The 15535-nt window shown below is 44.3% G+C and overlaps 1 protein-coding gene across 3 annotated transcripts in view; it reads left to right on the forward strand.

The window, feature by feature from the left end:
- Positions 1–15535, forward strand: part of Kif13b (kinesin family member 13B) — a 159423-nt gene that overhangs the window by 120263 nt on the left and 23625 nt on the right. For all 3 annotated transcript variants that reach the window (XM_046423328.2, XM_046423329.2, XM_058572348.1), the window contains 4 exons: positions 1448–1600; positions 1814–1891; positions 2982–3035; positions 11811–11922. In XM_046423328.2, coding sequence (XP_046279284.1) covers positions 1448–1600; positions 1814–1891; positions 2982–3035; positions 11811–11922 — 397 coding nt within the window. The remainder of the gene's footprint in view (positions 1–1447; positions 1601–1813; positions 1892–2981; positions 3036–11810; positions 11923–15535) is intronic.

Here is a 15535-nt window from a genome sequence, read left to right on the forward strand (position 1 = left end):
TGATAGTTTAAAAGAGAAAACATGTGGGGCAGTCAGTTTGGAGACAATACCCTCAGGGGATGAGGTGTTGATAGCTAGCTGAGCAACCGAGTGGTAGACCATTGTTTCTACATTATCAAATCCTGATGATAAAGAAAAAGGAAAAGGGAAACTTAAAGCTTGTGTGAGATTAGTCTTAGACGTAAAATGAGAAGAACCTTTATCAAGCTAGGGTTTCATCATGAAAAAGTCCCATGTGTGCCTTGTGTTGCATGTTCCAAAAGCCATGAGAAAGGAACGGTCTAGCCAGACGGCAGCAAGACAGGTTCTGTCTCTCTCTGGGAAACTGCTCCCTACAGCCTCTCACTAGCTCTTTGTGGACTGGTGAGAGGGGTCCTCAGTGCCTAGGAGTCTAGGCCCAGGGGCTCCTCTTGCCTCTCTGGCTAATCGTGGCTGACTCCTCTCTCCATGGTCATCACAGGCCCAGAGGAGGCAGTGTCTTGGTGAACTTAAGCCAGTTGATGAATCCGCCTGTATTTGATCTGTTCTAAGACTCATTTATAGTCTTAAAAAAAGTCCCTGAAATTAGAATGCCTTATAACTGATGGTATCTTAAAATTAATTGGCAGGTCTTTTTCCTTAGTTGTGTATAAATGTTTGTCTTATGTTGATGGCATTTAAGATGTGATAGCATCTGGATGTGCATCGTGTAGTTTTTGGTATAAGAAACTCACAAGTAAATGTAGTTCCTGATTTTCCCTGAGAAGAATTTGCCATGAAGATGTTCTTCTTGAAACAAGGACTCCATGAATAAGATCACATATTAATAGACTCGTGAGTTTCCCGTTCATGTGCACGGCCAGCTCAGGCCAGCTTGCTCAGAGGCGTAGGATGGCCTCTACTGGAAGCAGGCCAGTGAGAAGTTGCCGCCATTCTTCCTTCTGGCTCTGAGCCTGTGGCCCCTGCAGCCCAGAGTGAGGATGGACACTGCGTTGAAGTTCTGCCACCCATGATGGGCTACTCAGTGACCACTGAAACCCAGCCCTGTCCACCTGCCTCTGCTTCCCGCTGAGTTGTTGGGTCCCTGTGTCTGGCAGGTCATCTTCCCTTCCTCCTGCCCTGAGTTGCCCCAGAGCTGTGTGCCTGCAGTGCTCTTGTCCTAGTGGCCTTATTTCTGGCTGGCCCACAAAGGTGTTTCTGACCAGTGACCTGTTTTCTGCAGTGGACATAGAGTAGGAGCAGGGTTGTCAGAAGGTGCTTCTGCAGCTTTACCCTTCACGTCAGCTGCTGCCCGAGTTGCCACGTCACAGTTTCTGTGGAAAATTCCGAGTTCCAGAAGCCGACATGAATGGGAGTGTTTGAATCTCTTCCCTTTATCAGTTCAGAACACCTGGAGTGGACCGAGAAGCTCTTGGGCACTGGCATCTGCGCCCTGCTTGATTTCAACAAAAGGTGTTCTCTTCTGCAGGAGGCCCAGGGAGTGGAGGAGCGAGAGGCGTTAGCAAGGATGGCTGCCAACGTGGAGAACCCGGCTTCCGCCGACTCAGAGGCGTATATCGAGAAGTACCTGCGGAGTGTGCTGGCCGTGGAAAACCTGCTGACCCTGGATCGCCTGCGCCAGGTCAGCGGTGCCCTTGCTTGGCCTGGTCCTACACCTGTCCAGCGTGATTGCATGTGAATTCTAGTTAACCTTGAATAGCCCAAGTGATGAAATGATGTCATTCTGTCGTGCCAAGTGACAGCCCTCATGTAACCGTGAGGGAAGCCTGCTGCAGACTGGGTTGCTGTGGGCGCACCTGTAACCTGCCTTCCCCGGCCTGTGTTCTGATTCCAGGAAGTGGCCGTGAAGGAGCAGCTGACCGGGAAAGGCAAGCTGAGCAGGAGGAGCATTAGCTCTCCCAATGTGAACAGAGTGAGTAGCTGGCTGGCTCGCGGGGCAGCCAAGACCCTTCTCTCCTCCTTGCTGGGCTAAATGTGGGCGCCTTGAGCCCCCAGGTGACACTCCCTTCCTTTCCTCAAGGACGCCTGGGCCCTTCTTCACTCCACCTCCTGCTGCTGTGGGAGCCCTTTCGTGCCTTCCACACGTTCTCCTGTCTGCCTGCCACCACAGCTAGTGCACCTGTGGGGTCACAGGTGTCTGTGGAGCTAAGCCCAGGGTAGCCGCGTGCCAAGGGCAAGCCAGCTTGGCTCCTCAGCTGGAGTCGATTATTTTTATGTTGAAAAGTCTGGAGTAGGTCACACACCAGTTGCTTGCACACTGGGGTAAATGAGTAAAACAGCTTAGGTTTGTTTATAATGGTGGCTTAAGTCAGTTTATTTTTAAAAAGCATAGCTAGAATTTGTTGGTAAATTATATATAAATTATATTAAATATGGGAAGAATTCTTCAAAAATAAAGATGCTGTGTCTCCCAGATTTCTCTCTTTCCTCATTTTTGATGAAGATGTGGATATGAAAAATACTACTTTGTCCTCACTGCATACCAAGAAAGCTCACATTACAAGTGTGTAGGAAAGAGCAGCTGCCCACAGCCATCCCGTTGGGAGGGGAGTGAGTGACATAGAAGATTTTGCCCTGGAGAGCCCAGGGCCCATGGTGAATGCCGAATGATATCACCATCAATGTCAGACGGAGAACTAGGACCACTCTCAGATATGTAGAAATGCCACTGTAACTCAAGGTCAATGTCTTCTTATTCCTTCAGAAAATGCTGTATTAAAATACACTGGTACATGCAGAGATATGGCATTTTGGGATCCTACAGTTTAAAATAGATAGTTTGTGAATTTCCATTTACTACTAGCACCCAGAGAAAGGGCTCAGGCCACGGTGGGATGCCTCAGTGCACGCCCACATACTGGTCTGTGATAAGCCTCCCACCAGAACACTATCGGTGACCAGCTCAGTGTTTCCATGTTCCAAGGGCACTGGTCTTGATTTGGTTCTTAGATTAGATGTTTCATGGTGTGAAGGATTGATCCCCTGCCTCTGTTTCTTCCCAGTTGTCTGGAAGCCGGCAAGACCTTATCCCCTCGTACAGTCTGGGCATCAACAAGGTAAAGGCAGTCCCTGTTCCTGTCTGTTTCGGTCTGTTTCCATTCAGCCTTCATCTGCTCACCTCTCCCAGGGGAACTTTGCATGCCAGAGTTCTTCCTACTCCTCTGCACTGTGTGACATTTACTGGGAGATGTTTAGAGTTCGTTTCTTCTAATCTGCCACAACACCCTCTTATTACTGGGATTAAAAAACAATTTTTTTTTTTGCTAATATTTCTATCTACACTATTCTCTCATTTCTGCCAGAAAAGGAATTTCATATCAGCTTTTGAATAGTGAAGTATTGGTATAGTGATTCAAAATTTATGAGGAAGAAGAAAATTATATCTGAAAGTTAATAGTGTTTGTTAAAAGGAAGAAAAATCAGGGAACAGAAATTTTATTAGCTAGAATTTACTTATTTTGTTGTTAATACAGCTTTGTCCTGTGACAGAGTTTCCAGCAATAGAAACTCAACACTGTTTACTTGAGGAAGGTTGGTGCTCCTGTACCCATCTTTCTGGAAGCCTGCATGTCATAGTTGGTGCCTGTGTTTTCTGAGGGACCTAGTCAGTGCTGGTGCTGGCCTGTGTCGTGCTCCCTAATAATGCTATGGCCCTGCGTTGGTGGTGATGTTGCTATGTGAGTGCTGTGGCGTGGGCTGCCTCAGAATCACCAGGGGCGAGAGGTCGAAGGGCTTTTCAGTGTCAGTCAGCATGGCCGAGTGGGCTCTTGATGCTCATTCTATATACTACTCTTTCTCTACTTGATAATTTTTCTTTTCTTTTTTTGATAATTTTTCTATACTCCTTTTGCATATTTGACATTTTCCTTATAAAAATTTACAGTGAAAAAGAAGTTAATAATGAAGGACTTATTTTAAGATCTAGATTATTAGTGGTTTGCCTAAACACATACACACAAACACACACACACACACACGTAAACTACTCTTCTTCACTTTACTGATGCACTACATGTGTGTGGGTCTCTTAGTTCTTATTTATGCTAGAACACTGAATTATTCAATTAGTTCAGCTTAGGACCTGAAGAAAACAGAATTCTTGAAAACTTGATTGTATAGTGTGTGTTTTTTTTTTGGGGGGGGGTACCTGAGATTGAAACCAGGGGTGCTTAACCACTGAGCCACAACCCTCCCTGCCCTTTTAAATTTAGAGACAGGGTCTCACTAAGTTGCTTAGGGTCTTGCTAAGCTCCTGAGCCTGGCTTTGAACTTGTGATCCTCCTGCCTCAGCATCCTGAGCCTGTGGGATTTTAGGTGTGTGCCACCACACCTGGTTTGTATAGTGATTTTTAAATGTGAATGAAGAATGTATCTTAAGGAAAATATAATAAAAAGCATGACTTCCTGTGTTTTGGGAAGTATATATGACCCAGATCTTCCTGCTATCTTTCCTGTCTCCCCTCACTTTCCTTGACTCAAAACGGAGACGGTCATAGCATCTGTTTCAGAGAGCATGGCTGTGCTTCATCCACACCCAGTGCACAGACCGAGGGACACAGATGCTGCTCTAGAGGTCGAGACACACACAGTGAGAGCACCTGGGAGGCAGTGCCCGCTTTCCAGGCATCCTGCAGGGACTGGGAGGGGACTCAGAGGCAGGGAGGCTGTGTGACCTAAAGGGCTGTGCGGAGGGGCACACAGGCAGGCGAGGAGTCAGAGCCCCTGTTCCCGGCAGAAGCACCCACGTGAACACAGGCCCGGGAAGATAAGCTTGGCCTGTTCACGACAGCACCTGCTGCCAGTCAGGTAGCGGGAGCTGCGGCGTGTGCCCATAGCGGAGGACTTGCTTATAGGGCTAATCCCACTTGCCAAGGAGTGATGGGGCTGGGAGGCCATGGAGGACTGGAAGACAGGACAGGGATTGGCCTACATTTGAACTGGACAGTTGGCTTGAATGGTCCAGCTGAGCTCTACCTGTTCTGCGCATGCCAGTGTAGTGTGTAAGCTTACACTAGGAAACTATATACAGTGCAAAAGTGAGAAACACTTGTTTGAATTAGAAAGTGGGAGAGCAGCTAGGGGAGGGAGAGAGGAAGAGAGATTGAATGCTATGAGAGATGGACCCCAGAATAGAGAAATGGACTCCAGGAGTCGGTGGACATGAAGGAGGTTGAGGGAGGGAGGATGAGAGTAAGGTCCAGGTTTGGGTGACTGCGAGATCACTGAGAGGTGAACCGCAGGAGGAGCAGGTTTGGGAAGTTCTACTTCTGAGGTAACAAGATTGAAGATGAAGCCAGGGCTGGAGTCAGGTGAGGGAGCCCCAGGGACAGTGGAGACAGTGCAAGGAATTAGGTGTCACTGGGAGCTGTGAGGGAAGGCTGAGAGGTCAGGGTTGGGAGTGCGGGGGAAGTGTTACAAGGAACCCTTCCAGCTCTTGAGAGGGTGCATGAAATGAGGACTGGCAAGACTGCTTGGGACATGGCACGGAGGGTTACTCTGCACCTTTCCAGGGCCATTTCTGCAGGGGGTGGGAGAAGTCAGGGTCTTAGTAGGACATGTAATGTGTTTTTTTGTCAGCTTCGTCATCGCCATGACAAAAAGACCTGGCAAACAGTCAGGTTTCGGAGGTCTCTGTCCATGGTCAACTGACTCCACAGCTCTGGGATCCAGGAGAGGCAGACCATCATGGTGGAAAGGCCTGACAGAGGAAGGCAGCTCAGAGCTCTCTGCTCAACAGGGCCAAATATAATCCCAAAGGAGATCCCCAGTGACCTCCTTCCTCCAGCCACACCCTACCTGCCTACAGCTACCACCCCGTTAATTCATGTTAGTAGATTAATTCATCAACCAAATTACACCCTCATCACCCACTCATTCCACCTCTGAAAATTCTTGCATTTTTTCACACATGAGCTTTTGGGGGACATTCATATCTAGACTATAATATAACTTTAAGTGCATAAAGGGAACATTACACATTTTTGTTGCAGTGCTGGGGCCTTCCTTCCCTTCTTTAGTTCTTGATTTGTTGGGGTGCTTGAGTAACTTGGAAAGAAGAGGAAAGTGTCATTTCCTCTTTTGCTCGTGTTGTGATGCCAGTGTGGGGAGAATGGTCTGGCTCCTCCCTCCCTCTCCATTCCCATAGCTCTCGACTGTAGCAGAAAGGTCCTGCTTGTGTTTGGGGTTTGCACTGTCCTCTCACACCCACCCTGACTGTAGCAGTCCCCCTCTGAGCAGCAGAGAAGTGTTATTGGGAAAATCAGAGGGTGCTACTTGCCAGTCCCAACAGCACACCCATTTCCACGCGGAAGCATCTTTTTGTCTTCTTTAGAAGCTGAAAGGCTACACCTGAGCTGTAGTCAGCCCCTGGTCATTGCCTCATGTCCAGATCAGGAGGTGAAAGGAAGGTTCACAGGTTAAAATGGGAGCATAGTTGCTTTTGCACAGGGACCAGATGAGGGAGAAGTGCTTTTGGACAGATTATTATGGGTAGGGCTGTGCAGGGACTAAGGACATGCGGGGGTGATAGAGTCAGGATTCTAGCCAAAGGGTTTATGCAAGCTTGCTTGAGGAGGGGAACAGAACAGCCCCATTTCCCACTGAAGGTGCCCACAGTCATCTTACCTTCTAAGGTAGAGCATCTTAAGAAGTTCTTAGGGGCTGGGGATGTGGCTCAAGCGGTAGCGCGCTTGCCTGGCATGCGTGCGGCCGGGGTTTGATCCTCAGCACCACATACAAACAAAGATGTTGTGTCCGCCAAAAACTAAAAAGTAAATATTAAAAAAATTCTCTCTCTTTAAAAAAAAAAAAGTTCTTAGGAGGGCACAGTTGTGGCTTAGTGCCAGAGTGCTTGCCTTGCACAGGTGAGCCACTGAGTTCGATCCTCAGCACCACGTAAAAATACATAAAGATTTTGTGTCCATCAACAACTACAATTTTTTTAAAAAAAGGTTATTAGGAAATATAAGTTTTGGGGACTATTATTATTATTTTTTTTTCGAGAGAATTTTTTAATATTTATTTTTTAGTTTTCGGTGGACACAACATCTTTATTTTATTTTTATGTGGTGCTGAGAATCGAACCCAGCGCCCCGCGCATGCCCGGTGAACGCGCTACCATTTGAGCCACATCCCCAGCCCTTGGGAATTTTTTTAATGCCCTTGGGGTTGGAACCCAGGGCCTTATGCATGCCAGGCAAGCACTCTACCACTGGGAGCTTCATCCTGAGCTCAGTTATTAAGTATTTTTTAAGTTATGTCTTCTCACTAGGAATGTGAGGAAAGACATCTTTCCTTCCTGCAGCAGCAAGGAGTAGAAGCAGCTCGCCTGGCTTTTTAAAGGACCCACCATTGCACTGAAATGCGTGTGTCACAAATGCACTAGAAGTTTCCGTTCCTTTCTATTTGGTATTTGAGGGGGTTTCCAGTTGCTTTATTCTCAAAAAATTCATGTTTGTCTCTCTTTTTTTCTTTTGGAGACTATCTGCATTCCTCAGTTTTCAGAGATCCAGGGAAAGGTGGCGAATCCAGTGGGTTTTCCTAATGAGCAGGATAGGATGTGAGCGCTATCCTGCTCTCTCCGCCTTACCATGCTTGCTCTTACTTTCAGTATACAAGTGCATTTTTAAATGTGGATTTTATAGGCTGCCTGGATAGGACACTGTACTAGCACTTAGGCTTTTGTGAAAAATGACTTTGGTAATCAGTGTGTATGATTCCTGGCAAATGTTTTGGCCCCAACTATTTGTAAAAGTATTTATCTGTCAAAAACCAATTTGAAGCAAAATCAAAAACAGGAATTAAGGCATCTTACTGAATGTCGGAGGTTCTGGAATGTAAGAAGTTGGAGTTAATTCATATTAAATAAGTAATGCAAATAATTGGAAGCTGTGGGTAAGGGAAGGGCAGGTGGAACAGAATACTGGCAGAAGTACTCTGAACGTTTGTTTGGCCACAGAATTTTGTGCATCTTGGTTTCCGTGCATGAAAGCACTTAATGTCCAGGAGAGTCAGATCAGAAATACACCTGTTGTATACGTACAGTTGTGGGCTTGTAACTCTGAAGATGTGTTTGAAATCACCCATCATTATATCTCCATTAGTTACATCTGCCCTGCAGTCTTGCACGAGGCTATTTCTGGGTGCTCTGCTTCTGGTCCCTGTGTTACTCCTGATGTGGGTGACAAGTCAGAACTGCAGGTTAGAACCCAAGTGCCGTCTTGCACATCACACCCCCTAATACAAAAGCTATCCAGTTGGTGGACATAGTGTTTAGAGGCAGGAGAGGCCACCAGATAGCTTCTAGTCTCCGCCACCCCCCACCGCCTTAGTCGTCAGTTAATATCATAGCAGAGTCATTGGAGCAAGAGTGACAATAAAAGGGTGATTGGGAGGAGGAGTGGCGGGCTCTGGTCAGTGTGGGCGGTTGGGGTGAGAGGAAGCAGAATGGTCCTACAAACTCACAGTTTTGCCTAATAACACTTTGATGCAGGCCAGCCTGTTTGGCATGCCCTTATTTATTGATGCTCCAAAATATGAAAACTGGAATTTCTTTATGAGCTCCATCAAGATTGAATTAATGAACTGATTAATCTTCAGAAAATAGAATTCAATTATTCCAAATTTTTAATTTACCTATAGTTAAAAGAAATCACCCTTGAGATAAGTCTTTCAATTAAAAATATAAAATATGACCCCTAATTGAACTGATATTGCTGTTTACTGTTACTGGATGTTTCATCATTATTGTGAGGAGATTTTTATAGGCATAATGAAAACTTAGCAGGCTTTTTATGACCATCTACCAATAGATATTTAGTGCAAACTTAATTTCAGCCTGTTGCCTGTCTTTCCACCTCAAAGCTGACTGTGCTTTGAGGTCTTTTGCAATGCAAAGAAAACTATCAACAAAGATATTATTATTTTTAAAGCCAGGTTACAGGAAATTATATTTTTGTAATGTGGTACATTTGTCATCTTCTGATTGGAATTTTTAATGAAATTGAAATTAGTCAATAACTTGGGTGATATTCGGTTAACAAAACTGAGCTGTGTTTTGGCACCGTCACTCCCTGAGACTGTCAATATTCGGCATAGTGCTGTTGAAGGCTGATGCCAGACATGAGTCACTTCCTTCATTGCACTGGAAGATACTTTGGACTTGAAATGTCACTGGGGAGAAGATGGGGACAGGAAACCTGTAGGTGCCCACTAGGACCAAGCCATGTCTACAGGTCTGCTGGGAGCCCCCCTGGCTCTTGCCCTGCTGACTTTGCCTTGAGCACAGTGCCAGCTCCAAATGATTGCCCATTGCCATCTGGAAGGGGATTTTATTTCTTTGAGTTCTGAACAGATAATCCCTGATAGTCATGGAGCTCATCTGGAGATTCAGATGGAGCAGGGTCTTCTCTCTGGTGTCTCCCCATTGTGGCCCATTCTGGAGTTCAGTGGACATGCAGAATGTTAGAAAGACACCAGAGTTTGATCTTGTTAGATTCCAGGTGATGCAGGTACATGCCACTGTGGTAGGAGTAGAAAGATATCACAGTCTTTCACCTTGAGATTTGAGCTGTTCAAGAGACTCGGCAGTTTAGTGTCTTTCAAAGCCCTTTTATTTATAGTGCTGAGTTCATGTCCCTCTGAAGTACATTCAACTGGGTTGCTTTTTTACCTTCCCCTAACATTTCAAGGAAGAGGGGAAAACTGTAGAGCATCTAAGTATAGCAACATTTTTTTAAAAAAATATTTGTTCTTAAGTTCTAGGTGGACACAGTATCTTTATTTTATTTTTATGTGGTGCTGAGGATCGTACCCAGTGCCTCGTTCATGCTAGGTGAGCACTCTACCACTGAGCCACAACCCTAGCCCCTAAGTGTAGCAAATTTGATAGAAAAGTTGTACACCCGCTGCCCCCAGGGGAAAGTATGTGTAGCCACTCCCTGAACACAGATTTCAGGTGTGGCCAGGAAATGGCTAGGTAGTGCAGGAAGGAAGAAGACTGCACAGTGAAGGATTTCAGTGGAGCGTCCCCCCAGAGCGCTGTGGATGTCAGCAGAAGGAGGGAATTGTATCATCAGATTTCCTCTTTCCTGGGAAGCAGAGCTCTTGAAGACCCCTGTCTTCAGGCAGCCTGTCAGATTCCTCCAGACTGTCATGACCGCGAAGGTGGCTGGGCACAAGTGCTGCACGTCTCCCCCTCTCATTGTCCGAGGGCCAGCAATGTGGCTCAGGCAGCATCTAAGCAGCATTTAGCCTTTGAGGTGGTCTCACTTGGAATATTTGGATGTGGGGCAAGAAGAGTTACCGTTTCCATCTGCTGTGGTGTGGCATCTCGTGGGGAGTCCCTGCTGGGCAATGTCCTCAGAAGCTCTCTGAGCCCTGAGTGTGCCTGGTCACTGGACCATCCTACATCAAACAGCCCAGGTGCTGATTCTAATAATTTGCTAATGATACTTAGCTTTCCTAAGGGACAGAGTGTGGCCATGTCAGCTGCCAAATGAGGAAGAAAATGAAAATAAATTTATTTTCAAATTAAGTAAGTTGTCTTCAGAACAACTTGTGTGAACTTGACACTAAACAGAGCATGAGGCTTTTCTTCCTCTGTGAAGCTCTGAAGACTATTGACCTTGGTGTTCAGACACCTGATAGTGGTAGCCCAGGGTACACAAAGCTGCAGCCTCCCAGATAATTTTTTTAAAATATGTTTTTAGTTGTAGTTGGACACAATATCTTTATTTATTTTTTTTTATGTGGTTCTGAGGATCGAACCCAGTGCCTCACACGTGCCAGGCGGGCGTGCTACCGCTGAGCTACAGCCCCAGCCCCCCAGACAGATAATTAAATCTAAATGCAAAAAAACACTAGGAAAGTGTTAAAGTATGTAAATCAGCATATGATCCCTAGTAAGGCAGATGAATTCTCCTGCAGTGCAGGGTTGAGGGTCCACATTCCCCTCCCATGTCCGGCCTCATAGTACGTGCTGAACAACATACCATTTTAAATGCTATCAGTGCTGAGTGAGTTCCTAGGGAACAGTGGCATTCTCGAAGGTAAACGTGATCCATTTCACTTAAGGCTTATTGATTTTATGATCAGTACTTAGGTTGCTGCTAAAAGCAGATAGGTTCCCAATATACATGAGAAACCTGGGAGGCCTGCCCGCTCAGTGGGTCCTGCCATGCTGTTTCTCAGGCATGCTCTGGCCAGCTCAAGCTAACCATTAGGCTCACTCTTCTGTGGAATGCTAGCCTAAAATACATTCAGTACCATAATTAAGCTCTAGTGAAGAAGTCTGGGCAATTATCAGAGGATAAAAGGAATTTAAGATCTGTTAAAAATTTGAGGCTTGGTACTGTGCAGTCCAGAATTTGTACTTGCACGAACTAAATGTGAATAGGTGGAAACACCCAGTCCTGGGGAGGAGGAAGAGCCCCCTTCCAAAAGAGCCTGTTTCTGGGCTTCAGTTTCAAAGTAGAGTGATAAAGGGGGTCTTGAGCAAAAAAGCAAGAATAGCCTTAGAAACAGAACTTAAGGGGGGAGAATTGATTTCAAAAGGATTATTCTAATCTGTCCATCTGTTTTCAGTAGGTAGCAGATGTTAGGGTGGACTCATTGGCAGGCTGTGAACTGGGCCATCCGCCTGTGAGGTGGTATCATCATCTCAGGGGATTTATGGTGTGAGCAGGATGAGGAGTGTGAAGTGCTCTGTGAGCCAGCTTGGGTCCAGCAAAGAGAACATGGCTGTAGTAACATATAACAAGGATTTTTCTTGAGTATCTTTAATTTGTTAATTGATTAATCTGAAACAAAATGACCAATTTTTTCCTTACCAGGGCCGGTGGGAAAGTCAACAGGATGTATCCCAAACAACGGTTTCCAGAGGAATAGCTCCAGTCCCCCCTGCCCTCTCTGCTTGTCCCCAAAATAACCACTCGCCAGATCCAGGTAAGTCATCTTTTCGTCTGTCAATCGCTGATGTGAAATCTGAGCATCTTTCAAGAGTTTCTATCAGAATTTCTTGCTGGATTACCAATGTTCTACCAGCGACCATCTCCAGTGTCCCCTTTCTTGTCTTAACGTGTTGAGCTGAGTGGGCTTTGGAGAGTGGATTCATCCTGTGTTCCTCTCGTGGATACCCCTGGATCCTGGAGTATTGTCCTCTGACTCTATTTGCTATTTTTGTTGGGATTTCTGTGTGTGTGTGCTGTGTGACTATGTACAAGTTTTTATTTTCTTATATTCATATCTTTGTCAGGTTTTTGTATCATGATTGCATTGGCCTCATAAAATGGCTTGGGAGATGCTTCTCATCGTTTTCTGGAAGGGTTTATGTATGATTGGTGTCACTTCTTCCTTAAATATTTGACAGAATTCCCTAGTGACACTGTCTTGGGCCTGGAATTTAGTTTGTGGGAAGATTTCAAATTATGACTTGAATTTCTGTACTACTGACAGTGTTATTTTATTTTTTGTATTCCTTCTGGGTCAGTTTTCACAAGTTAGGTTTTCCAAGGAATTTTGCTATTTCATCCAGATTATTAAGTTTATTTGCATAAAAATCACATCACGTTACTGTTCTTTTAGGATTTGTAGGCTCTCCCATGCAGTTCATTCTTTTTATTCTGTTGATGATTAATTTTTTTCTGTTTCCTAAATACTTTTGCTACAGGTTTATCAGAAGCAATAATTTCACAGAACCAACTTTGGGCTTTAATTTTGTTTATTATTATTTTCTATTTCTTTGGTTTTAAGAATTTCTTTCTGTCATTTACATGTGTAATCGGTGCTTTCATTGTTATTCTACTCAGAATATTTTAAAATTTCTTTGATTCTTTGAAACATGTTACTAGCATGCTAATTCATTTGTGTATATTTGGGAGTATTTTTATTTTCTAATTAAATTCATTTTGATTCTTGAATATTTCAGTCTCCAGATGTTATAAAATGCACTTGGCAATGGTATTCTTTTTGCTTTAAAACAGCCACTTGTTGTTGAAGGAGATTAGGGCATATAGGCAGGTGGCGATCTGCTATGTCCCCATGTCCGTTGCTTGTGGCCCTGTTCAGCCCTTTCTGAAGACCTTGTTTTTGTCCAATTTCACTTTTCTTTAGCCTGAAGAATCTGTAGTACTTCTTAGTGTAGTTCTCCTGAAGAGAAAAGCTCTCTTAAGTGTCTTTATTTCACTGTTTTTTTTTTTCTTTTTCCTTTTAAAAAGGCTATTTTGACCAGATAGAGAATTCTGGGTTGCTGGCTTTTTTCTTTTAGCACTTCAGACCTCTTTTTTCTTTTAGTGCTTCAAGACCTCTTCTCCCAGGCCCCTCCATGCTGAGAATTCAGCTATCATTTGTGTCACTTGCCCACATGTAATACGTCTGTGTTTAGTTGGTTTTTTCAGAATATCTCCGTATCTTTGTCTTTAGCATTGTACTATGAATTGCTTAGTTAGAGTTTTCTTAGTATTTACCTTGCTTGGGTTTCACCAGTGTTCTTGGGTTGATGTTTTTCAATAAGTTTGAGAAAGTTTTAGCTGGTTTTCATTAAAAATTTCTTTCCTGTCCCTTTCTGTCTCCACTCCTCCCAAGATCCTAGGTGAGGGTGGAGCTCACAGTCTCTGGAGGTGTTGTTCCTCCTCCTCCTCCTTCTGCTCTTCTTCTTCCTTTTTTTTTTTTAATGTTTTCATCTCATATCTTCTGGTTGGATAATGTCTTCTGCCATTTCCAGTGTTCTCTTGAGCACATCCAGGGAATTTTTTATTTCTGCTATTGTTCTTTTCCTGTAGAATTTCCATTTACTGTTGATTTTTTTTTTTTTTTTTTGGTTTTGATTTCTCTGCTGATATTCCCTGTCTGTGCATGTGTTAAACCCATCTTTTTAGTGTCCTTGAACTTGATTATAAAAGCTGCTAAATCAGACAAAAGCTCCTATTTCTGCTGACTCCTGTTTCCTCGACTTGGGTCATAGTCGATGAGTTTGACCTGTGTAACTTGCACCCTGCTCAAGATTAGGAATTTGCATGGTTCCAGTCAGCCCCACTCCCCGCAGCCAGCCCCTGTTCTGACTGCTGGAGATTGCTTAGGCAGTTTCACGTAAATAGAGTATGCGCTGTCTATGCGTCTGGCTCTTTTGTTCAGCACATGTGTTTGTCTTACATATTGTTGCTGGCATTAGTAATTAACTTCTATTTCTGAAATATCTCACAGTCACAATTGACTCTATCACAATTTTTTTAATATTTATTTTTTAGTTGTAGTTGGACACAATACCTTTATTTTACTTAATGTATTTTTATGTGGTGCTGAGGATTGAACCCCAGGGTCTTGCAAGTGTGAGGCGAGCGCTCAACCACTAAGCTACAACCCCAGCCCCTTATCACAGTTTTTAATCATTTTTTCCTGCTCACAAACATTTGAGTGTTCCCGGTTTGGGGCTACTAAGAAGAATGCTTATTCTTGTACAAATCTCAATGTGAACATTTTTCTGAAGTAAATACTTAGGAGTGAAGTTGCTGGGTTATGGTGCGCCCTAGGTCTGAATTCCCTAAAGTCGTTGTGCTGTGCTCACAGTTGCAGGCAGGGCTGAATTGATTGACATGTTTGCTGTTGGGCTTTGCTCATCTTTGGTCTCAAGTCCCACTCTGTTCTGGGTTTAGATTCTTCTGTGGTGACACGTATCCATCATTGGTGCTTTTAGCAACTGTCTTTTACTAACAAACCCTTGTTTCTTTTCAATGTTAAAGTTTTTATTTTGGTCTCACTTAGAAACCCTTTTTTTGCAGAAACTATCAAAGGTACACATGTAGAAGAAGTAATGTGATGTGCTGGCAAACACCCACCTCTTGATTTCCATCCACCCATGACCAGTGTGACTTGCCTATGCTCCTACCTCCTTCGCCCCTTATCTCTTGTGAGATGTGCAGCCTTTGATTGGTTCTCAGCCTTTGATTGGTTCTCAGCCTTTGATTGGTTATGGATCATCCTCCCTCTGGAATGTTAGAGCTCAAGATTGTAAATTTTCCCTCAGCCTTGAGATGATTAGTTCTTGTAGCTTTTTATGTATCTTGAACTTACTTTTCTTTTTTTCTCTCCTCTGTTTTTGCCTTCTTGTAAATTATTTGACTTTTCCAAGTTCAACTGTAATGTACCCCCTGGTGCTGGAGCCATCTCTGCTTTACCTTCTTAGAGGTTGCTCTTGTGATTACAGTAGGTCCTGCGCTTTCACAGCTAACATTACACTACTTTGTGTGAACTTTGGAAACTTCACAGCTGTATGAGCCCATTTACCAACCGAATTGCCAGGAAGCCTGGGGCCCTCAAGGTTCGTGTGGAGTGAGGTCTGGGTGCGCTGGGCACCTCTGTTCAGGGAAAACGTCTATTCTTCAAGGTGGCTGCTTGCTCTTTTTAAGCTGTTGTGTGGATATGGTGTTCTAACATTTAGGATTTGGAGTAGATTTTCCTATAAATTAGTAAGGGGAAGGAAATCTTACTACATCACAGGTATCGTCTGCACCTCTCAGCCTAGCCTTTAGTAGCTGACAGCAGGTAAGAAGATAGTTAGTTC

The sequence above is a fragment of the Marmota monax genome, unplaced genomic scaffold (genome assembly GCF_021218885.2).
Source record: "Marmota monax isolate L192 unplaced genomic scaffold, Marmota_monax_Labrador192_F-V1.1 WCK01_AAM20220418_F8-fsc00347, whole genome shotgun sequence".
In the NCBI taxonomy this organism is placed as follows: Eukaryota; Metazoa; Chordata; class Mammalia; order Rodentia; family Sciuridae; genus Marmota; species Marmota monax.